This window comes from Oncorhynchus mykiss, chromosome 5, assembly GCF_057628025.1.
Source record: "Oncorhynchus mykiss isolate SJ-2025 chromosome 5, ASM5762802v1, whole genome shotgun sequence".
Taxonomy (NCBI): Eukaryota; Metazoa; Chordata; class Actinopteri; order Salmoniformes; family Salmonidae; genus Oncorhynchus; species Oncorhynchus mykiss.
The window spans coordinates 80,294,960-80,320,701 of NC_143026.1; the positions used below are offsets into that span (position 1 = coordinate 80,294,960).

The 25,742-nt window shown below is 42.0% G+C and overlaps 1 protein-coding gene across 15 annotated transcripts in view; it reads left to right on the forward strand.

The window, feature by feature from the left end:
- LOC110524627 (receptor-type tyrosine-protein phosphatase F) overlaps positions 1-25,742 on the forward strand; it is a 385,125-nt gene that overhangs the window by 124,822 nt on the left and 234,561 nt on the right. For all 15 annotated transcript variants that reach the window (XM_090236080.1, XM_090236084.1, XM_090236090.1 and 12 more), the window contains exon 2: positions 15,835-16,029. In XM_090236080.1, the coding sequence (XP_090092206.1) occupies positions 15,927-16,029 (103 nt within the window). In that variant the 5' untranslated portion in view covers positions 15,835-15,926. The remainder of the gene's footprint in view (positions 1-15,834; positions 16,030-25,742) is intronic.

Sequence of the window (25,742 nt, forward strand, 5' to 3'; positions counted from 1 at the left end):
GTCACTTGATTTGCAGCAGCTAATAGCATTAGTGTTCAGAGTAAAGCTCCAGCAGATTATAAATCTTAGGCTGCGTCTCCAATGGCACCTTATTCCCTAAACAGTGCACTACCTTTGGTCAGGGCCCATAGGACGCAGGTCAAATGATGTGCACTGTTTATGAACTAGAGTGCCATTTGGGACATAGACGTATTTGTAATTCATGCTATTTCTGGTAGTTCACTTCATTCAGAGTGCAAAATACGTATATAATTACTCAGCCATCCTGCTTGCTACTATATCAACATGGAACAGGAGCTAGGTTTCTATCCAATTGGCAACAGATCTTCATGTGACTATTAGAAAATCTGCATAAAGAAAATCTGAGCATTTTCCCATCAGTGGTGTGTTTCCACCAAACTGACTGGTTCAGGATAAAAGTCAGTGGGTTATGACAAAGTGCACACTAAATGTTATTTTTCACTTACGTTTTAATGTACTGAATAAGGTCAGGGTGTGACTAGGGTGGTGTAAGGGTTTTCCTGTGGTGAAGGAGAGGCGGACCAAAACGCAGCGTGATTATATTGATTCATGTTTAATGAAAAACGATAAACACGAACACTACAAAACAATAAACGTGGAAAACCAAAAAACAGCCCTATCTGGTGCAAAACACAGAGACAGGAACAATCACCCACAAACACATAGTGAAACCCAGGCTACCTAAGTATGATTCTCAATCAGAGACAACTACTGACACCTGCCTCTGATTGAGAACCATACTAGGCCGAAACATAGAAATACCCAAAACCTAGAAAAACAAACATAGACTGCCCACCCAACTCACGCCCTGACCATACTAAATAAATACAAAACAAAGGAAATAAAGGTCAGAACGTGACAGGTGGGCAATCTATGTTTTCTATTTCTTTGTTGGCCGGGTATGGTTCCCAATCAGAGGAAGCTGTCTATCGTTGTCTAGCCAGCCTTTTTCCACCTGTAGTTTGTGGGATCTTGTTTTTGGTACTGTGCTGTTTAGCCCTACTAGATGTCACGTGACCTTTGGTTTTGTATTTGTTGTTTTTTCGGTGTTCATTTAATAAATTAAAATGTACGCCTACCACGCTGCACCTTGGTCCGATCCTTCCATCGACGAGCGTAACAATATCATTGTGTGACTCCAAGTTTACTTTGGTATGATGGTTATTATATCAATATTTACGCATAAAGGTGTTTCCACCTACATTGCTCGCATCATTTATTTGACCGACACAAAAAGATCCCACCATGTCGAACGAACAAATTATCTGTTGGCATTTATACAATTCTACCGAAACTACCTGTTTCCATCTCAGCTGTCGTGATTTGTTTTTATACGGTATGACTTTACTGGCATAAAAACTGTGGATGGAAACGTGGTTAGTGTGTAGTGTTTTGGCACCTGTACTGTAGGGCTGGAAAGGACTGGTTACTCATGACTGTTCATTTATGGGCTACTTGTACCTGTGCAACCACTTCTTTAGGTGTGAATTGTTACCACTCACATCCTTCCTAATTTGGCTTTAAGTTTTGAACATGCATACATTTCTCACCGTTGTGTAGTGCTTTGGAAGCCTACCTTTTGCTGCAGCTTGCTCTTTGTACATTTTTCAGGTTATAATCTTTCTCATAATATGACTATCCCTCCAGCTAACCTCATTCTCTCCAATCTTTTCTTTTGATATCTGACAATTATCCCTCACCCTCCTTCCCTATGTATAGGGGTTATTAGGATGTACAGAAAAAACATATTTAAAATGTAAAATATCCTCCAATACATTAGCTCACAGAGAAGCTGCAGCAACCTTAGCATGTAATCAAATACATGGAGGCAACGTCATCTTTCATATCCATTTTGGGGTCACTTTAGAGAAACTCCATCTCCCTTATTGCTCTGCATAAAAGTGTGTACAATTAGAGTTTTCAGTGGATTTTGGGACCGACAGAATGCTCTGAGATTGGAACTCCAAATAAGTTCCAAACAGTGACCAAATGACTTTGACCTGATCACACACATGGAACTCCATTGAATCACATTAGATTCACAGTCAGGCCTACAGTAGTGTGACAGTCAAGCCTACAGTAGTGTGACAGTCAGGCCTACGGTAATGTGACAGTTAGGCCTACAGTAGTGTGACAGTCAAGCCTACAGTAGTGTGACAGTCAGGCCTACGGTAATGTGACAGTTAGGCCTACAGTAGTGTGACAGTCAGGCCTACGGTAATGTGACAGTTAGGCCTACAGTAGTGTGACAGTCAGGCCTACGGTAATGTGACAGTTAGGCCTACAGTAGTTTGACAGTCTGGCCTACAGTAGTGTGACAGTCAAGCCTAAAGTAGTGTGATAGTCAAGCCTACAGAAGTGTGAGAGTCAAGCCTACAGTAGTTTGACAGTCAGGACTACAGTAGTGTGATAGTCAAGCCTACAGTAGTGTGACAGTCAGGCCTACAGTAGTGTGACAGTCAAGCCTACAGTAGTGTGACAGTCAGGCCTACAGTAATGTGACAGTTAGGCCTACAGTAATGTGACAGTCAGGCCTACACTAGAGTGACAGTCAGGCCTACAGTAGTGTGACAGTCAGGCCTACAGTAGTGTGACAGTTAGGCCTACAGTAGAGGGACTGCTACTGGATCTATTACTGCAAAAGTCTGGCCCTAATATATGCAGACTTGTCTCACTCCCCACTTTGCCAGTTCAAAGTCCATCCCAGCTCTGGTTGGTTGACCTCAAGAGGTAGCTTAGTATGCCGACCCTATCCCCTCCTCTGTCTGTCTGTCCAGTGTCCACAGTCCTAGTCCCAGTTTATTATGAATGGGACGGTGTGAGAGCGATCCGAGGGTATTGTTAAGGCAGGTATTGATCCACTTTGGCACTGCTCAGCTGGACAGCGTGAGAGGAAGAGATCAAATGGCCATCAAATGGCTGTGACACTCGTCACAAGGAGACCAGCCGGTGCACCCAGGACACGGACCCAGACTACAGCCCAAACAGCACCTTATTCTTTAATAGTGCACTACTTTTGACCAGAGCCCCATGTAAGAAAAAGGGTGCTGTTTGGGTCATAGACTCAGACTGCTGTCTGTAGGCACTCAGTGTATCCTAGAATCACCTGTTAATGAATCCCCTCTGAGCCTCTCTCTTTCCCTCCCTTCATCACTCTCTCCCTCTCTGTGACTGTCTGTCCCTCTCTCCCTCCCTCCCTCTCTCTTTCCTCCTCCCTGCTTCGCCCTTATTAGTGTAATCGCACCATTAACTTGTGTGAGATACTTTGCACTGGGGGCAAAGGTATTTCAGAAATCTTTTATGACCGCTGAAGCTCGTTTTCAGTCTGTGTCGGCTTGGCAGTGCAGTGTGTTGTGATAGCATGTCCTCCGAGGCTCGTCTGTTCACTCCCATAATACCTGGAGGTAACTCAGGGGGCTGCTCTCCACAGCTGTGCCCCAAATGGCGCTCTATTCCCTATTGGTTCTGGTCAAAAGTAGCGCACTGTTAAGGAATAGGGGGCCATTTAGGATGCATTTCAGAGTCTCTCTCTGCTCTAGTAATTAGCCACTGTGGTGTAGAGAAGAAGTGCTTAACTGGACCTGATTCCTACTGGTCCCAATGGACTCGTAGGGCACATAATCCAGCCAGCTCGACAGCCACAGTCACACCACAGTGGCTCCAGCTCCCTGCTCCACACTTCACTAAAAGTCAACTTCTTTATCCTCACACTTTATCTGTGGCGTTAAAAGCTATTACTCAGAAAAATCCTCTTTGTAGATTTTTGCGCTATTCTACACCTAGAGACCTCTCTATAGCTGTGGTAACGAGGCTTAGGCTGTGTCCCAAAAGGCACCATATTCCCTATATAGCGCACTACATTTGACCAGTGCCCTATAGACCCCCTAGGATGTCATTTGGGATGCTGCCTTAGCCTTTTATTGAAACCATGGTGAATAGTGTTTGCTCATGTGGTTTTTCAATATGCTAGTTTAAAATGTTTTTTTTTATCCTTTCAAAAAATTAATTGATTCAAGTCACTAAACTTCCACATCTCAGATCTCTTGTGCCCTAGAGTCAAATGTTTTATGATTTAAACATTTTGCAACCAAAGTGTTTCAGCTACTTTTATTAACAGTAAAAGGGTTATGATTTTATCTGTCAGGTGTATCTTCATGAATATGTGTTCCAGGCCTCCATGGTGCTATTGATCCTTCAGGCAATAGTAAAGTCTTAGCTCTGCTTCTGTTTCACATTCTAATGTGAAAACACAGATTCATTTAGGGTGTTATTATGCAGTGATACTGTTAAATTATGTATGCAATGTGCAGAGCTGTAGCTAATTGTTTCAATGTTTTTGTAAGGAGTGAAAACAAGGTTAAACACCATATCCAAAAACAGTTTTTTTTCTGGATAAAAATGGGGCTCATGTGGTGGGCGTGGGCATGGCCAAGGGTTTGGCCAATTGTGCGGTTGCTGACTGAAAATGTTAAAGTCCCTCCTGTTGGCCACAGTGACAAAATGCTGTTTTAAACCTACTTTCCTGCAATTCTACACATTTTGCCGTATGGCGCAGATACAATTGTGCAGTTTTTAAGCACATTTCCTGCAATTCTGCTGCCCCCAGTTGTTGAAGGTAGGAAACAACACCGCCACTTTGCTGATCCTCAACACAGGGGCCCCACAAGGGTGTGTGCTCAGCCCCCTCGTGTACTCCCTGTTCACCCATGACTGCGTGGCCACTCACGCCTCCAACTCAGTCATCAAGTTTGCAGAAGACACTACAACAACAAAAGTAGTAGGTTTGATTACCAACAATGACGAGACAGCCCACAGGGAGGAGGTGAGGGCTCTGGCGGAGTGGTGCCAGGAAAATAACCTCTCCCTCAACGTCAACAAAACACAGGAGCTGATCGTGGACTTCAGGAAACAGCAGAGGGAGCACCCCCCTATCCACATCGACAGGATCATCATCGACAAGCTTCAAGTTCCTCTGCGTACACATCACTGACAATCTGAAATTGTCCACCCACGCAGACAGTGTGGCGCCTCTTCAACCTCAGGAGGCTGAAGAAATTCAGCCATGGCCCCTAAGACCCTCAGAAACTTTTACAGATGCACAATTGAGAGCATCCTGATAGGCTGTATCACCGCCTGGTATGGCAACTGAACCGCCCACATCCACAGGGCTCTCCAGAGGGTAGTGGGGTCTGCCCAACGCAACACAGTGGGCCACTGCCTGCCCTCCAGGACAGATACAGCACCTGATGTCAAAAAAAGATAATCTAGGATATTAACCACCAGAAGGCGAGATCAGTACAGGTGCAACAAAGCTGGGACCAAGAGACTGAAAAACAGCTTCTATCTCAAGGCTATCAGATGGTTAAATAGCCATCACTAGCCAGCTACCACCTGGTTTCTCAACCCTGCACCTTAGAGGCTGCTGTCCTATATACATAGACATGGAATCACTGGTCACTTTAATAATGGAACAATAGTCACTTTAATAATGTTTACATACAGCTTTACTCATCTCATATGTATACCGTGTTCTATTCTACTGTGTTTTAGTCAATGCCACTCCGACATTGCTTGTTATAATATTTATACATTATTTTATTCGTTCCTTGGTGTCCACATCAACAACAAACTATAATGGTCCAAATACACCAAGACAGTCGTGAAGAGGGCACGACAAAGCCTATTCCCTCTCAGGAAACTAAAAAGATGTGGCATGGGTCCTGAGATACTCAAAAGGTTCTACAGCTGCAACATCGAGAGCATCGTGACTGGTTGCATCACTGCCTGGTACGGCAACTGCTCGGCATCTGACCAAAAGGCACTACAGAGGGTAGTGCGAACGGCTCAGTACATCACTGGGGCTAAGCTGCCTGCCATCCAGGACCTTTACACCAGGCGGTGTCAGAGGAAGGCCCTAAAAATTGTCAAAGACCCCAGCCACCCCAGTCATAGACTGTTCTCTCTACTACCGCATGGCAAGCGGTGCCAGAGTGCCAAGTCTAGGACAAAAAGGCTTCTCAACAGTTTTTAACTCCAAGTCATAATTCTCCTGAACAGGTAATCAAATGGCTACCTGGACTATTTGCATTGTGTGCCCCAACCCACCCCCAACACCTCTTTTTACACTGCTGCTACTCTCTGTTTATCATATATGCATAGTCACTTTAACCATATCTACATGTACATACTGCCTCAATCAGCCTGACTAACCGGTGTCTGTATGTAGCCTCGCTACTTTTATAGCTTCGCTACTGTATATAGCCTGTCTTTTTACTGTTGTTTTATTTCTTTACTTACCTATTGTTCACCTAATACCTTTTTTGCACTATTGGTTATAGCCTGTCAGTAAGCATTTCACTGTAAGGTCTACAACCTGTGCACGTGACAAATAAACTTTGATTTGATTTGATTGTACTTTTAGATTTCTGTGTTGTTGTGAATTGTTACCTACTACTACACCTGTTGGAGCTAGGAATACAAGCATTTTGCTACCCCTCGAATAACATCTGCTAAATATGTGTATGTGACCAATAACATTTGATTTATTTGATGCCATGACAAAAATAACCCTTAAGCATCATTTTCGAGATTGTATATTCTCCCTGACTGTCTAGCTTTTATTTAGGTGATTTTTAGTTATTATTATTATTATTATTATAAAATATATGGCTCCATTATCTTTTCTACAGACTTTTTATCTGGTTATAGTCATTTACTTTTACACTGAACATGTTTTTCCATCCATTTTTTTTCTTCTACTGTTTGGACAAAGGCAGCCTAAAAAAAGGGCCACCTAATACTTTTCTATGCAGAAAAAAAACCTGCAAAAACACACATCCCAATACAGTAAACCTAGTGTAATGACACAGTAGTACATTAAACCTAGTGTGTTGACACAGTAGTACTTTAAACCTAGTGTGTTGACACAGTAGTACTTTAAGCCTAGTGTAATGACACAGTAGTACATTAAACCTAGTGTGTTGACACAGTAGTACTTTAAGCCTAGTGTAATGACACAGTAGTACATTAAACCGAGTGTGTTGACACAGTAGTACTTTAAGCCTAGTGTAATGACACAGTAGTACATTAAACCTAGTGTAATGACACAGTAGTACTTTAAGCCTAGTGTAATGACACAGTAGTATATTAAACCTAGTGTAATGACACAGTAGTATATTAAACCTAGTGTAATGACACAGTAGTATATTAAACCTAGTGTAATGACACAGTAGTATATTAAACCTAGTGTGTTGACACAGTAGTACATTAAACCTAGTGTAATGACACAGTAGTACATTAAACCTAGTGTAATGACACAGTAGTATATTAAACCTAGTGTAATGACACAGTAGTACATTAAACCTAGTGTAATGACACAGTATTACATTAAACCTAGTGTGTTGACACAGTAGTACATTAAACCTAGTGTAATGACACAGTATTACATTAAACCTAGTGTGTTGACACAGTAGTACATTCAACCTAGTGTAATGACACAGTAGTACTTTAAGCCTAGTGTAATGACACAGTAGTACATTAACTAAACCTAGTGTAATGACACAGTAGTACATTAAACCTAGTGTAATGACACAGTAGCACATTAAACCTAGTTTAATGACACAGTAGTACATTAAACCTAGTGTAATGACACAGTAGTACTTTAAGCCTAGTGTAATGACACAGTAGTATATTAAACCTAGTGTAATGACACAGTATTACATTAAACCTAGTGTAATGACACAGTAGTACATTAAGCCTAGTGTAATGACACAGTAGTACATTAAACCTAGTGTAATGACACAGTAGTACATTAATCCTAGTGTAATGACACAGTAGTACATTAAACCTAGTGTAATGACACAGTAGTACATTAAACCTAGTGTAATGACACAGTAGTACATTTAACATAGTGTGTAGGGGTGTAGAAATCCCCATTGACTGAGGATGAGCGGTCACCATTTAATTAACCGAGCATTATGTAGAAATGACATTGAATACAATCATAAACACATTTATCAATCTGACTCCAATATTATGTGAATAAATGCAACAAGCCCTGTGTGTCTCTAAATGATCCAGCAAGATAGCGAGTCATGCGTTACCACTTGACTATAATTCAATTTGACATGTCAAACTAGCACCGTTATGCAATTATTAAGAGACTAGATGCAAATAGCTAATCCTGGCGACCAATGTTATAGCATTCATTTGAGGCAAGCAGATCAGAAACGTCAAGGTGTAAGCATGTATAGTGTAAATAACAACTACCAATAGAACTATTAAATTGTAAGCTTATAGTCAAAGAATGACTCTGTAAAACGAGGAATGTATTTACTTAAACTTATAGAATTCATTAGTCACAAAATAATTAACACTCAAACAATTCATACATGATACATTACAGACTACTCAGAGTAAATTAATAGTCGACTGATAGGCAGACTTAACGTGGTTACACGTGTCTTCATTTAAGAATAATGTCTTTGAGAAAACTGTGTAGTGCACACAGGAGCTTGCTAACAAGTTCTCAAAGTCCTTTTAACCAAATTCAAGCAGAAACTCACACCCAACCTGAATTAACATTTCTTTGCACTAAAAAGAAAACACAGGAATACACACCCAGATTAGAATCAACTTCATTTAAATGAGAGGATTGTGCCTGTCTCACTCCAACTTTGAACTATCCAACAAACAAAATAACAGTTTCCCTGTAACAACAAAGACATAGCTGTCACGCCCTGGCCTTAGTTATCTTTGTTTTCTTTATTATTTTGGTTAGGTCAGGGTGTGATATGGGGGATGTATGGTTTTTGATTCTTCTAGGGCGTTTGTACTGTCTAGGGGTTTTTGTAGATTTATGGGGTTGTGTTCATTCTAGGTGTTTATGTAAGTCTATGGTTGCCTAGATTGGTTCTCAATCAGAGGCAGGTGTTTATCGTTGTCTCTGATTGGGAACCATATTTAGGCAGCCATGTTCTTTGGGTATTTTGTGGGTGATTGTTTCCTGTGTCAGTGTTTGTGCCACACGGAACTGTTTTGGTTAGTTCACGTTTAGTTTCTCTTATTGAAAATCATGGACACCTACCACGCTGCGTATTGGTTCGATCCTTGTTTCACCTCTTCAGAGGAAGAGGAGGAAATCTGCTGTGACAATAGCACTTACAGTATAATGAAACATATCAACATTCATAGCTCTTTATGAACTCATGAAACAATCTAAACATGACTATTTAATTCGCACAGAAACATTCATTTAGTTTCATCTGTCTTGACGCTTCCAACGGTGTCCGTGCTCCCAGTGTTCTATGGTAATGTTCCTCCCCAGAGAAAGACACAGAGAAGGTGTGTTTGACCCCTGTTATAGCCCACATATGGTCAGCCATCCAAACAATGTCATTAAACGTGATTGAGATCACGCTGGGCCTCAGCGCCTCCAAATCACCAGTATCACCTTCTCTCATTCTTCCACAGCAAGTGTAATGAAGGATAGAAGCTGTAAATGTTTCATAGGACAGCTATGGACCCACCATGTTTCTCACTGTGTGACTTTAGGAGTTTCAGACGCTCACGCTCAACCTCTTGAGGGTTGGTCACACACTCATGATCAAGCTGAAGGTCATTCTTGTTGTGCATTACAGAATGGACCGGATTTTAGGGAGACTGCAATTAGGCGTCTGACTCATACTAGTAGGTTAGAGAAAGTGTGTGTGTGCGTTTGCCATGCTGTCGTCCATTCAGATTACGCCTGCGGGGGTCTCTCTATAAAACAGAAAGCGCCACACAAATACCAGACTGAGCCGTGGGTGAAAATACACCTCCCACACCTGCTTAGATCTTTGCAGTGCTAAATGAGGTTTCACTGTCGTAGAGAGCCAGTAGACTGTGTAGGAGAACCCAGCTAAATGAGGTTTCACTGTAGTAGACAGCCAGTAGACTGTGTAGGAGAACCCAGCTAAATGAGGTTTCACTGTAGTAGAGAGCCAGTAGACTGTGTAGGAGAACCCAGCTAAATGAGGTTTCACTGTAGTAGACAGCCAGTAGACTGTGTAGGAGAACCCAGCTAAATGAGGTTTCACTGTAGTAGAGAGCCAGTAGACTGTGTAGGAGAACCCAGCTAAATGAGGTTTCACTGTAGTAGAGAGCCAGTAGACTGTGTAGGAGAACCCAGCTAAATGAGGTTTCACTGTAGTAGACAGCCAGTAGACTGTGTAGGAGAACCCAGCTAAATGAGGTTTCACTGTAGTAGAGAGCCAGTAGACTGTGTAGGAGAACCCAGCTAAATGAAGTTTCACTGTAGTAGACAGCCAGTAGACTGTGTAGGAGAACCCAGCTAAATGAGGTTTCACTGTAGTAGAGAGCCAGTAGACTGTGTAGGAGAACCCAGCTAAATGAGGTTTCACTGTAGTAGACAGCCAGTAGACTGTGTAGGAGAACCCAGCTAAATGAGGTTTCACTGTAGTAGACAGCCAGTAGACTGTGTAGGAGAACCCAGCTAAATGAGGTTTCACTGTAGTAGACAGCCAGTAGACTGTGTAGGAGAACCCAGCTAAATGAGGTTTCACTGTAGTAGAGAGCCAGTAGACTGTGTAGGAGAACCCAGCTAAATGAGGTTTCACTGTAGTAGACAGCCAGTAGACTGTGTAGGAGAACCCAGCTAAATGAGGTTTCACTGTAGTAGACAGCCAGTAGACTGTGTAGGAAAACCCAGCTAAATGAGGTTTCACTGTAGTAGACAGCCAGTAGACTGTGTAGGAGAACCCAGCTAAATGAGGTTTCACTGTAGTAGAGAGCCAGTAGACTGTGTAGGAGAACCCAGCTAAATGAGGTTTCACTGTAGTAGACAGCCAGTAGACTGTGTAGGAGAACCCAGCTAAATGAGGTTTCACTGTAGTAGACAGCCAGTAGACTGTGTAGGAGAACCCAGCTAAATGAGGTTTCACTGTAGTAGACAGCCAGTAGACTGTGTAGGAGAACCCAGCTAAATGAAGTTTCACTGTAGTAGAGAGCCAGTAGACTGTGTAGGAGAACCCAGCTAAATGAGGTTTCACTGTAGTAGACAGCCAATAGACTGTGTAGGAGAACCCAGATAAATGAGGTTTCACTGTAGTAGACAGCCAGTAGACTGTGTAGGAGAACCCAGCTAAATGAGGTTTCACTGTAGTAGACAGCCAGTAGACTGTGTAGGAGAACCCAGCTAAATGGGGTTTCACTGTAGTAGACAGCCAGTAGACTGTGTAGGAGAACCCAGCTAAATGTAGTAGTGCTGAGGGATCTCAGATACTATAGTGTTTCACCAAATCATCCTCCTTTTTCTGTGTAGTGGGGGATGAGACTTTCCCCCCTCTAGAGATGGTTTGTCCTCAATGGTGCCCCTCTCTGAAGAATCCTTGCTCCAGGGACCAAATAAATAGAGAGATAGGTGAGCGAGAGAGAGAGAGAGAGAGAGAGAGAGAGAGAGAGAGAGAGGAAAGAGAGAGAGGAAAGAGAGAGAGGAAAGAGAAAGAGGAGTGAGAGGATAGCGAGAGAGTGAGAGAGAGAGAGGTTCTCCCTACGGGGGGTTACCTTCTTCCAGAGAAGTCACATCCTCCCAACCCTGCACCGTCTGCTGGGAGAAGATATCAGTCCCCCCCAAAGAGCATTCAGCTGTAAACACGCTTGACTTTGACTCTCTCGACCCACCAATCCTCACAGGGTGTCATTGAGACAAAGCAACGAAGCAGACAGGAAACTCCCAAGAGTTAGTTGATTTAAATAAATAAAAAATCCTGGTGTTGGACTGAAATTTGATACTCTAAGTAATTGTAGGGGGGGTGTTGTGTCGTCTGAGTTGTGTCAGTTGTTCTGTTGTTTGTAGACTTCAACAGTGTCTCGTGTTTGACTGATGCTGTGTAGTAGTTCGAGGGAGTTGCAGATTTAGACCTTATTGTTTGGACATTTGACCTCTGATTTGACCTCGTTGAACAGGGTAGAAAAACAGGTCAGCGATCTTACGTAGAAGCTGAGAGGTAGTAGAGTATCTCTCAAAGCTTTTCACCACAGCCCAATCCAGGTCAATGGCTCATTCAACTTTCGCTTTAAGGGATTTGAATAAAAAGAATGAAGAGTAATGGTACTCTGTCAAATAATGTTGGCAGGATTAAAGAAGTGTTTTCCCTAAGAACCCCTTCAGATATCACCCAACCTGTTCGTATTGTCACTGGTGTGTTTCATTGGCTTCATTGAACTTATGAGTATGAAATGGCAGCTCTGTGAGATTCAGATGTATTGTGTATCGAAGTGCAGTGTTAAGTATGATGTATTGAAATGTAAACGTTGTTAATGTGTGTGTGTGTGTGGGTGTGTGGGTGTGTGGGTGTGTGGCTGTGTGCGTGTGGCTATCATTTCCCTGAAAGCCTCTAAAGCACTACAACATCACGGGTCTAGGAAGGTAGCCTTTATGTGGAGTGACTGAGTATGCTTGTTTGTCTCTCCTCGTCACTGAAGAACGCCTCTATTTTCAAACCCGTAGAGATGGTTCTCTAAACCTGGGTTATGTTCATTAGGGCACAATGGAAAACAATCCTAATCTTCATGTTGTTCATTTTGAGACTTTGTTTGTTGAAGCTTCACTGGAGAAAACAACATGCAAAGTATGAAATAATAATGTCAGTTCCAGCAAGTCGCAGTCAGGCAATGTATGTTTCATGAGTCTGTTTGCCGAGATGGGTGAAAGTTAGAGGTGTTATTGAATCAATGAAGTCTCAGATGAAAGTGATGACTCCCTAGCTAGCTGTGATCAGTGATCAGGTTTGATGCAGTGGCACCATCTTGTTCGGAGACACAATAGAGATGATTTGGAGCAGAGAGCACTGTTGCCGTTGATGCCGTGAGATACTTTCAACCAAACTCTTTGTCCTCCCATTGCCTTCATCTCAGAGTGAGCCGGCAAAATGCACGTCACGATTCAAAGTTTCAAAGATGTGTTTGTTCTGTAATTGCTGAAGTTTTTGCCAGAACCGTGGGAATAAGGGAAAAGAGAGGGAGAGAAAGAGAGAGAAAGAGAGAGAAAGAGAGAGAGAGAGAAGCTCACATGCAAGTCATATTTTGCCTTTCTTCTTGTTATGAACATGTTCTTTGTAAGTTACTGTCTGTCAAGTCAAATGATATGCAGTTATTCAGGCTGAAAGTGACTGATGTAGGCCTAAACAATGTCTCTCTCCTCAATTCAATTATAGGTTTTCCACAAAGATGACAACACTTTCTTCAAATTAATGGCTTAAGAGTGGCAGTACATTCACCTCCCACTATCTGGCTGTATCTCCATGAAAGGCAGCATTCACCCAAAAAAAATGTTTCTGTATTTTTTGGGTTGAGGAAGCAGGGAAATGAGGGACAAATACAACCCTGCCCGGCTACTACACTGTTCCCCTTTTTGTGTGAGTAGGGAGGTAGAAGGGAGTGGTTAGGACAAGCCTGAGTGGTTGCAGTTTGCCCCACCTCCACCTCCGCTCTGAACACACACACACACACACACACACACACACACACACACACACACACACACACACACACAACACACACACACACACACACACACACACACACACACACACACACACACACACACACACACACACTGATGAGGAATCAGTGGAGTTGTGAGCTGGGTGCCGTAGCGCCTCGGTGCAGGCTTTCCGTTCCAGGTGAATGATTCCCTGTAATAACATGGGAATAAGCCGGGATAAATGGAGAGCACCGAGGCGTTAGTCATTTTCCTTCACCGTCGTGAAGACATTTAGAGCTGCTGTATGGGGCTGGCATGGCAGTGGCACCAAGGAGAATACGTCACAAATGGCATCCTATTCTCTATTTAGTGAGCTACTGTTGACAGGAGCCAATAGGGATTTAAGAGTTAAACCTTCCTGGTTGTCTCTGCCTTGGACAGGCATCAAACAGAGATTGGCTGTACCTATGGCAGGCTTGGCAGCACAGCAGCCATTGTAGTTCATGTTTGGCTCTGTCTATCTGAGACAAATGGGAGGATAATGACATAACTGGCTTGCATAAGCATGGTGCCTTTTGTGATTTGCTGTCCATTTGTGAGAGGGAGGTGCTCAACTGTTAGCATGCTGAAGATGACTAATTCGTGTGTGTATGTGTGTGTGGGTCTGTGTGTGTGTGTGGGGGAGGGAGGGGGGGGTCTATGTGTGTGGGTGTGTGTTTGTTTGTGTGTGTGAGAGACTGTGAGACTTTAATCATCAGAGAGACTGTGGGACTTTAACCAACAGAGAGACTGTGGGACTTTAACCATCAGAGAGACTGTGGGACTTTAACCAACAGAGAGATGGTGGGACTTTAACCATCAGAGAGACTGTGGGACTTTAACCATCAGAGAGACTGTGGGACTTTAACCAACAGAGAGACGGTGGGACTTTAACCATCAGAGAGACTGTGGGACTTTAACCAACAGAGAGACGGTGGGACTTTAACCATCAGAGAGACTGTGGGACTTTAACCATCAGAGAGACTGTGGGACTTTAACCATCAGAGAGACTGTGGGTCTTCAACCAACAGAGAGACTGTGGGAATTTAACCTTCAGAGAGACTGTGGGACTTTAACCATCAGAGAGACTGTGGGACTTTAACCATCAGAGAGACTGTGGGTCTTCAACCAACAGAGAGACTGTGGGACTTTAACCTTCAGAGAGACTGTGGGACTTTAACCATCAGAGAGACTGACTAACAATTCCAAAACTACTGTCTTGTACACAGTGTAAGGGGATAAAGAATATGTACATAAGGATATATGAATGAGTGATGATACAGAGCAGCATAGGCAAGATACAGTAGATGGTATTGAGTACAGTATATACATATGAGATGAGTATGTAAACAAAGTGGCATAGTTAAAGTGGCTAGTGATACATGTATTACATAAGGATACAGTCGATGATACAGAGTACAGTATATACGTCTGCATATGAGATGAATAATGTAGGGTAAGTAACATTATATAAGGTAGCATTGTTTAAAGTGGCTAGTGATATATTTACATAATTTCCCATCAATTCCCATTATTAAAGTGGCTGGAGTTGAGTCAGTGTCAGTGTGTTGGCAGCAGCCACTCAATGTTAGTGGTGGCTGTTTAACAGTCTGATGGCCTTGAGATAGAAGCTGTTTTTCAGTCTCTCGGTCCCAGCTTTGATGCACCTGTACTGACCTCGCCTTCTGGATGATAGCGGGGTGAACAGGCAGTGGCTCGGGTGGTTGATGTCCTTGATGATCTTTATGGCCTTCCTGTGACATCGGGTGGTGTAGGTGTCCTGGAGGGCAGGTAGTTTGCCCCCGGTGATGCGTTGTGCAGACCTCACTACCCTCTGGAGAGCCTTACGGTTAAGGGTGGAGCAGTTGCCGTACCAGGCGGTGATACAGCCCGCCAGGATGCTCTCGATTGTGCATCTGTAGAAGTTTGTAAGTGCTTTTGGTGACAAGCCAAATTTCTTCAGCCTCCTGAGGTTGAAGAGGCGCTGCTGCGCCTTCTTCACAATGCTGTCTGTGTGAGTGGACCAATTCAGTTTGTCTGTGATGTGTATGCCGAGGAACTTAAAACTTGCTACCCTCTCCACTACTGTTCCACTCAACCTTCAGAGAGACTGTGGGACTTTAACCTTCAGAGAGACTGTGGGACTTTAACCAACAGAGTGGTTGTGTGGTGGTTGTGTTACTTAAGTATGTAGTTGAATGCACAGATTGTAATTGTCTATGGATAAGGCTGTATGCTAAATCACAAAGCATGCAATATTAACCCCACCTCTCTTCTGTCTCCTTTCTCAGGTGTCACTCTATGATTGCGTGAGCTGCTATCTATCGAGCAGAGCGGGAGTGTAGGTAGAGGAGCAGAGGAGAGGCGTGCCAACACCTGGACCATGGCACTGAGCCACCGATGGGCACAATCTCCCCTCGCGAGGGGGGCCACATTTATCCTACTACTGGGCAGTCTGGCCCTGCCATCACCATCCCACGCAGACAGTGAGTAACACAATGATATCAATGATACCTCCAGAGATATGCGGTATAGAAGTCTTGTTGTATTTCTAGGGATACACCATAGAGAAGTCTTGTTGTATATCTAGGGATACACCATAGAGAAGTCTTGTTGTATATCTAGGGATACACCATAGAGAAGTCTTGTTGTATATCTAGGGATACACCACCATTAGGTCATTTCAATCAGGCTCCTTGCAGCCTGACATCTACCACGCAGACAGTGAATAAACACCATTATATTTATATTTTTATTTTATTTAGCCTTTATTTAATTAGCAAAGTCAGTTAAGAACAAATTCTTATTTACACTGACAGTCTAAAATATGACCTCCATAGAGAATATTCTGCCTGTTATTGTATAGCTTGGAGTGGTCTTTTCCATAGACTGTAAGGCTGATTTCCTAGACCCAGATTAAGCCTAGTCCTAGACCTTGGAGATTCACCATAGAGATTCTCTAATTCTCTTCCTGTGGATACCTGCACCTGAGATACACCAGAGAGGAATGTGCAGTGTTTTATGGCCAGCGATTGACCCGCCCTCCTTTCTATTTCCTACGATCCAAATGAAGTCATTATTGTCAAAATTTAAATGACGTCAATACAAGACTGTAGAACTGGTTGTAAACGGGTTCATTTGACATCAACCACTGTTGCTTTCTGGGATTGCTCCTCTATTGGCATGTAGTAGTATGGCTTTGCAGAGATATTTTCCAGAGACAAAGTGTTGTAGGCACGAGGCCTACATTTATCACTTTGTAAAGTGAGGATGTTAAGGAAACAATGCTGTGACACATGAAATGAATCAAATCACTGCTTGAACTAAGTGTTCTGTTTGTTCACTGTTATATATATCTCTCCCAACCAAAACAGATCTTAGCTATCTAATGATCCATCCTGTTGTGATCCGTCAGCAGTGCTGGTGTCTGATCTCTCTCTGCTGTTCACTCACATTAGTATCATGAGATGTTGTCTTGTGGAATCTCTCCAATCTCTCGCTGCTTTTACAAATGTTGAGATATCTGACTTGAGACAGTCTGGAAATAGTGTGGAGTCTTGAGAACCCTTTCAGGTTTTGTGTTCTGAGGAAAGTGTTTTGTGTTCAAAAGGAACACTCTCACTCTGTTTGTTCTGGGCTTCTTATTCAGTGAATGAATTCCAGTGATTCTAAGAGCTTCTCTATCACGCAGCCTTTTCAGCATTCATGTTGTTCTAACCCATCCTCAACCAACCAACCTTCCTCTTCTAATGGCATACTTCTAGTACTCTCAAGTACCAGTAGGAATAGTACTCTCAAGTATACAGTAGGAATCTGAGTCTAGTCCAGTGGTTCCCTAACTTGTGAACTCGGGCCACCATCCCGTCATTGGGGATGGGATCGTAATTGCTTAATTAACTCTGGAACCACACCTTTGTGGAAGCACCTGCTTTTATACTTTGCATCCATCATTTGCTCAAGTGTTTCCTTTATTTTGGCAGTTACCTGTACATTACAATAGTACAGTAGGTTAGTAGTAGTAGTAGTGCAGTATAGTAATACAGTAGGTTAGTAGTAGTAGTAGTGCAGTATAGTAATACAGTAGGTTAGTAGTAGTAGTAGTGCAGTATAGTAATACAGTAGGTTAGTAGTAGTAGTGCAGTATAGTAATACAGTAGGTTAGTAGTAGTAGTAGTGCAGTATAGTAATACAGTAGTTAGTAGTAGTAGTAGTGCAGTACAGTAGTACAGTAAGTTAGTAGTAGTAGTAGTAGTGCAGTACAGTAGCTTAGTAGTAGTGCAGTACAGTAGTACAGTATGTTAGTAGTACTAGTAGTGTAGTACAGTAGGTTAGTAGTAGTGCAGTACAGTAGTACAGTAGGTTAGTAGTAGTAGTGCATTACAGTAGGTTAGTAGTAGTAGTAGTGCAGTAGAGTCATACAGTAGGTTAGTAGTACTAGTAGTGCGGTACAGTAGTACAGTAGGTTAGTAGTAGTAGTAGTTCAGTACAGTAGTACAGTAGGTTAGTAGTAGTAGTGCATTACAGTAGGTTCGTAGGTTAGTAGTAGTAGTAGTGCAGTACAGTAGGTTAGTAGTAGTAGTGCAGTACTGTAGTACAGTAGTACAGAAGGTTAGTAGTATTAGTAGTACATTACAGTAGGTTAGTAGTAGTGCAGTACAGTAGTACAGTAGGTAAGAAGTAGTGCAGTACAGTAGGTTCATAAGTTAGTAGTAGTAGTAGTGCAGTACAGTAGTACAGTAGGTTAGTAGTAGTGCAGTACAGTAGGTTAGTGGTAGTAGTTGTGCAGTACAGTTGTACAGTAGGTTAGTAGTAGTGCAGTACAGTAGGTTAGTAGGTTAGTGGTTGTAGTAGTGCAGTACAGTAGGTTAGTAGTACTAGTGGTAGTGCAGTGCAGTAGTACAGTAGGTTAGTAGTAGTAGTGCAGTACAGTAGGTTAGTAGTAGTAGTAGTGCAGTACAGTAGGTTAGTAGTAGTAGTAGTAGTAGTGCTGTACAGCAGAACAGTAGGTTAGTAGTACTAGTAGTAGTCTAGCACAGTAGGTTAGTTGTAATGCAGCACAGTAGGTTAGTAGTAGTGCAGTGCAGTAGGTTAGTAGGTTAGTGGTAGTAGTAGTGCAGTACAGTAGTACAGTAGGCTAGTAGTAGTAGTAGTAGTAGTACAGTAGTACAGTAGGTTAGTAGTAGTAGTACTGCAGTACAGTAGTACAGTAGGCTAGTAGTAGTGCAGTACAGTACAGTAGTACAGTAGGTTAGTAGTAGTAGTGCAGTACAGTAGGTTAGTAGTAGTAGTGCAGTACAGTACAGTAGTACAGTAGGTTAGTAGTAGTAGTGCAGTACAGTAGGTTAGTAGTAGTGCAGTACAGTACAGTAGGTTAGTAGTAGTAGTAGTAGTAGTAGTAGTGCAGTGCAGTAGTACAGTAGGTTAGTAGTAGTAGTAGTGTAGTACAGTAGTACCGTAAGTTAATAGTAGTTGTAGTGCAGTACAGTAGTACAATATGTTAGTAGTAGTAGTAGCAGTGCAGTACAGTAGGTTAGTAGTAGTGCAGTAGGTTAGTGGTTGTAGTAGTGCAGTACAGTAGTACAGTAGATTAGTAGTAGTAGTGGTAGTGCAGTACAGTGTGTTAGTAGTAGTGCAGTACAGTAGTACAGTAGGTTAGTGGTAGTAGTTGTGCTGTACAGTAGTGCAGTAGGTTGGTAGTAGTAGTAATGCAGTACAGTAGGTTAGTAGTAGTGCAGTAGGTTAGTAGTAGTAGTACAGTAGTGGTAGTAGTAATGCAGTACAGTAGGTTAGTAGTAGTAGTAGTGCAGTACAGTAGTACAGTAGGCTAGTAGTAGTAGTAGTAGTAGTACAGTAGTACAGTAGGTTAGTAGTAGTAGTACTGCAGTACAGTAGTACAGTAGGCTAGTAGTAGTGCAGTACAGTACAGTAGTACAGTAGGTTAGTAGTAGTAGTGCAGTACAGTAGGTTAGTAGTAGTAGTGCAGTACAGTACAGTAGTACAGTAGGTTAGTAGTAGTAGTGCAGTACAGTAGGTTAGTAGTAGTGCAGTACAGTACAGTAGGTTAGTAGTAGTAGTAGTAGTAGTAGTAGTGCAGTGCAGTAGTACAGTAGGTTAGTAGTAGTAGTAGTGTAGTACAGTAGTACCGTAAGTTAATAGTAGTTGTAGTGCAGTACAGTAGTACAATATGTTAGTAGTAGTAGTAGCAGTGCAGTACAGTAGGTTAGTAGTAGTGCAGTAGGTTAGTGGTTGTAGTAGTGCAGTACAGTAGTACAGTAGATTAGTAGTAGTAGTGGTAGTGCAGTACAGTGTGTTAGTAGTAGTGCAGTACAGTAGTACAGTAGGTTAGTGGTAGTAGTTGTGCTGTACAGTAGTGCAGTAGGTTAGTAGTAGTAGTAATGCAGTACAGTAGGTTAGTAGTAGTAGTACAGTAGTGGTAGTAGTAATGCAGTATAGTAGGTTAGTAGTAGTGCAGTAGGTTAGTAGTAGTAGTACAGTAGTGGTAGTAGTAATGCAGTACAGTAGGTTAGTAGTAATGCTGTACAGTAGGTTAGTAGTAGTAGTAGTGCAGTACAGTAGTACAGCAGGTTAGTACTACATTACAGTAGGTTAGTAGTAGTAGTAGTGCAGTACAGTAGGTTAGTAGTAGTAGTACTACATTACAGTAGGTTAGTTGTAGTAGTAGTAGTGCAGTACAGTAGTACAGTATGTTAGTAGTAGTAGTGCATTACAGTAGGTTAGTAGTACTACATTACAGTAGTACAGTAGGTTAGTAGTAGTGCAGTAGGTTAGTAGTACTACATTACAGTAGGTTAGTGGTTAGTGCGGTACAGTAGTATAGTATATTCATAGTAGTAGTAGTGCAGTAGGTTAGTAGTAGTAGTGCAGTACAGTGGGTTAGTAGTAGTAGTAGTGCAGTAGGTTAGTAGTAGCGCAGTACAGTGGTGGTATTAGCGCAGTACAGTAGGTTAGTAGTAGTGTAGTAGAGTAGTACAGTCGGATAGTAGTAGTAGTACAGTAGGTTAGTAGTTATATTTATTTATCCGTTATTTTACCAGGTAAGTTGAGAACATGTTCTCATTTGCAGCAACGACCTGGGGAATAGTTACAAGGGAGAGGAGGGGGATGAATGAGCCAATTGTAAGCTGGGGATTATTAGGTGACCGTGATGGTTTGAGGCCCGAATTGGGAATTTAGCCAGGACACCGGGGTTATCACCCCTACTCTTACGATAAGTGCCATGGGATCTTTAATGACCTCAGAGAGTCAGGACACCCGTTTAACGTCCCATCCGAAAGACAGCACCCTACACAGGGCCGTGTCCCCAATTGGGATATTTTTTAAGACCAGAGGAAAGAGTGCCTCCTACTGGCCCTCCAACACCACTTCCAGCAGCATCTGGTCTCCCATCCAGGAATGCACGGTAGTATGAAGGGTGGTATGCTGCTGGCTCAATGTACAGTAGGTTAGTAGTAGTAGTAGTGTAGTAGAGTAAGTTAGTAGTAGTAGTAGTGCAGTACAGTAGTACAGTAAGTTACTAGTAGTAGTAGTGCAGTACAGTAGGTTAGTAGGTTAGTAGTAGTGTAGTACAGTAGTGCAGTAGGTTAGTAGTAGTAGTAGTGCAGTACAGTAGTACAGTATGTTAGTAGGTTCGTAGTAGTAGTAGTGTAGTACAGTACTACAGTAGGTTATTAGTAGTGCAGTACAGTAGTACAGTAGGTTAGTAGTAGTAGTGTAGTACAGTAGTACAATAATACAGTAGGTTAGTAGTAGTAGTAGTGTAGTACAGTAGTACAATAATACAGTAGGTTAGTAGTAGTAGTAGTGTAGTACAGTAGTACAGTAGGTTAGTAGTAGTAGTGTAGTACAGTAGTACAATAATACAGTAGGTCAGTAGTAGTAGTAGTGCAGTACAGTAGTACAGTAGGTTAGTAGTAGTAGTAGTGCAGTACAGTAGTACAGTAGGTTAGTAGTAGTAGCGTAGTACAGTAGTACTGCAATGATGCAACAATGCATAAAACACATGCAGGTATACTAGCACACGTGTTACAGTGAGTAGAGATCAGGCCACCTTCCCCCAACCCCTCTACCCATGGCCGTTGGGTTGGGGCATTGTTAGCCTAGGAATGTCAACTGTTTCTCTCTGTTGACAAAACAAACATGGTTGATGTCCATGCTACCCCAGGGTGACTACAGTACAGCATAGCTGGCTTTTTTGCTACCCTTTGAACAGTGCATTTTCTTCACCATTGCACATTGCAATTTCTCTAGAGATAAATTTGATCCAGCCTGAACTGTGCAATGGGGTAGGGAGTTGTAGTTTCCAACAGGCTAATATTCAACATAGTTTAGCGCATTAAACGTGGTAATTAACTACAGTTACCATAATCCATGGCTCATTTACTTGTCCTGCGTTTATTTTATGCCTGAAATGGAAAAGACAGAATATCGCGTGATGGTGAGTGGATATAGAGAGCAGTTGTTGCTTCGCAAGGTATATATATTGAAAATACAAGATCTAAGTGATTGATAGTTGGTATTCAGTAGTCATAAAAGTGTGCCTTATTTACTTTGAAGCTCTACTAAAATAGTGATTTTGTCAGACAGCATAGGCAGCAGCTCTATAGAGATGAGATGATGACTTGAATGAAAAAAACAAGACAAATGTAATATACACAACAACTGAAATATTTTCATACCCAAATCTAACTGCCTGTTGCTCAGGCCCTGAAGCAAGGAAATGCATATTCTTGGTACCATTTGAAAGGAAACACTTTGAAGCTTGTGGAAATGTGAAAATAATGTAGGAAAATATAACACATTAGATCTGATAAAAGGTAATACAGACAAATACAATGTATTTTTTTTGTTCCATCAGTTTGAAATGCAAGAGAAAGGCCATAATGCATTATTCCAGCCCAAGGTGCAATTTAGATTTTGGGCACATGATGGCATTAGTGTATGTGCAATGTTTTAGACTGATCCAATGAACTATTGCATTTCTGTTCAAACTGTTGTATCAAGACTGCCCACATTCTTTTCACTGTAGTAGCTACTGTAAATTGGACAGTGCAGTTAGATTAACAAGAATTTAAGCTTTCTGCCAATATCAGTTATTTCTATGTCCTGGGAAATTTTCTTGTTACTTACAACCTCATGCTTATTGCATTAGCCTATGTTAGCTCAACCTTCCCACAGGGGATCCACCAATCCTGAAGAAGTTTAATTAATGTCTTACACTTACAAGTTAGTTAGTAGAATATTGTATCATGGTAACTAATACATGCAATAATAAATCACATTTATTAGTCTTGGTTGATATATGTGGAGGTCAAGGCTGGGGTGAGGTAGCTAGACAACAAAGAGGGTGAACCCGTGAACCAGACATGCTAATGCAATCATGTTGTTTGGGGTTTTCTCCTGAGAGCCCCATTTTAGTGTTACACACAACCACCCACACGCACGCACGCACGTACACACACACACACACACACACACACACACACACACACACACACACACACACACACACACAGTGATCTCATTACTGCACAGCATCCTAGGGGGGAGCAGCACTCTCTCTAATGAACATGACATGCTTCACGTCAAATTTAGGAGGATTTCTAATGGAAGGAATTAATAAGACAGAAAGTGGAAAATTCCCGGTTGCTCCTCACTGTGTGTGTGTGTGTGTGTGTGTGTGTGTGTGTGTGTGTGTGTGTGTTTGTATGTATGTGTGTATGTGTGTTGTTCAGGAAGGATGGGGTACATACACTCACTGTCAGATCACAGTTAGGTGCTCGGTGTGGTTGCACATCGGCGAGTCTAAAAATGTGTTGTCGACACAAAAAGAGTTTATAGTCTTAAGGGAAGACAGCTAGCAATGCAAGAAGAGGCTTAAAAATAGCTAGGGCTGCCAGAAAGAATGAGAGTGATTCTGAAAAGAGAAAAACCCTCTCTCCTACTGTGTCTGAGACTGGTTAGATTTACTGCCACACATTCTCATCAGAAGCTTACACCATGATGTCACCATCTAACATTGCTGTAATTGTAATGTTAATTGATTTAAAAAAGTATGATAAAGATTATTATTTTAAAACAAGTAATTAGTACCATTAACTTTTAATGTCCATTCAACACTGAACCCCTCTTTTATGCTACCTTTACTGTTACATTCAGTATGTTTGTTAATATCTTAGGTTGATTCAAGTATTGCAATTATCTTAAGAATGTGATTAAGTATGTGTTTGAATACAGTACTATCACATTTATACAACGGGTGGGTCTAATCCTGGATAATGATTGGTTAAAACCGCATTCCAGACAGTTTCTATTTAAGCAATAAGGCCCGAGGAGGTGTGGCCAATATACCACAGCTAAGGGCTGTTCTTATGCACGACGCACCACGGAGTGACTGGACACAGCCCTTAGCTGTGGTATTTTGGCCATATATCACAAACCCCCAAGGTGCCTTATTGCGATTATAAACTGGTTACCAATTGTAATTAGTGCAGTAAAAATCAATGTTTTGTCATACATGTGGTATACGGTCTGATATACCATGGCCTTCAGCCAATCAATTCAGAGCTCAAACCACCCAGTTTATAATTAATAACTTACCACCGGCTAAATCTATGATGTTGAAATGCTTATTTATTCTGTTCCTTCTGACAGCGCATTCCACTGTCTCATCAGCTCAGCCAGGAAATGTTCTGTATATACTAGATCTACACTGTAAAAAGCATCTTGGCATTATCTTTAGACTAGAATTTGGTTTTCAACAGTGGAGATTTGTAATAACCTTGCTGTCTGTCTCTCCAACATTTTCTCCAACATTGTTTCAATATTGAAATTTGATCTCCAGTTGTCCTATGGTAATGAACGTGTCGGGAGTCATAGCTGGCAGCTTTTCTCAGCCAGTGGAATCATGATTCAGCATAATTGTTATGGATGTACGGTTGAAGTCGGAAGTTTACATACACTAAGGTTGGAGTCATTAAAACTCGTTTTTCAACCACATGTCTTGTTAACAAACTATAGTTTTGGCAAGTCGGTTAGGACATCTACTTTGTGCACGACACAATTCATTTTTCCAACAATTGTTTACATCCAGATTATTTCACTTAAAATTCACTGTATCACATTTCCAGTGGGTCAGAAGTTTACATACACTAAGACTGTGCCCTTGAACAGCTTAGAAAATTCCAGAAAATGATGTAATGGCTGTAGAAGCTTCTGAAAGGCTAATTGACAACATTTGAGTCAATTGGAGGTGTACCTGTGGATGTATTTCAAGGCCTACCTTCAAACTCAGTGCCTCATTGCTTGACATTATGGGAAAATCAAAAGAAACCAGCCAAGACCTCAGAAAAAAATTGTAGAACTCCACAAGTCTGGTTCATCCTTGGGAGCAATTTCCAAATGCCTGAAGGTACCACACTCATCTGTACAAACAATAGTACGCAAGTATAAACACCATTGGACCACACAGCTGTCATACCGCTCAGGAAGGAGACGTGTTCTGTCTCCTAGAGATGAACGTACTTTGGTGCGAAAAGTGCAAATCAATCCCAGAACAACAGCAAAGGACCTTGTGAAGATGCTGGAGGAAACAGGTACAAGAGTATATATATCCACAGTAAAAAAAAGTATATATCAACATAACCTCAACATAACCTGAAAAGCCGCTCAGCAAGGAAGTAGTCACTGCTCCAAAACCACCATAAAAAAGCCAGACTATGGTTTGCAACCGCACATGGGGACAAAGATCGTACTTTTTGGAGCAATGTCCTCTGGTCGGATGAAACAAAAATAGAACTGTTCAGCCATATTGACCATCTCTGTGTTTGGAGGAAAAAGGGGGAGGCTTGCAAGCCGAAGAGCATCATCCCAGCCGTGAAGCACAGGGGTGGCAGCAACATGTTGTGGGGGTGCTTGGCTGCAGGAGGGACTGGTGCACTTCACAAAATGGATGGCTTCACGAGGAAGAAAGATTATGTGGATATATTGAAGCAACATCTCAAGACATCAGTCAGGAAGTTAAAGCTTGGTCGCAAATGGGTCTTCCAAATGGACAATGACCCCAGGCATACTTCCAAAGTTTTGGCAAAATGGATTAAGGACAACAATGGCAAGGTATTGGAGTGTCCATCACAAAGCTCTGACCTCAATCCTATAGAAAATTTGTGGGCAGAACTGAAAA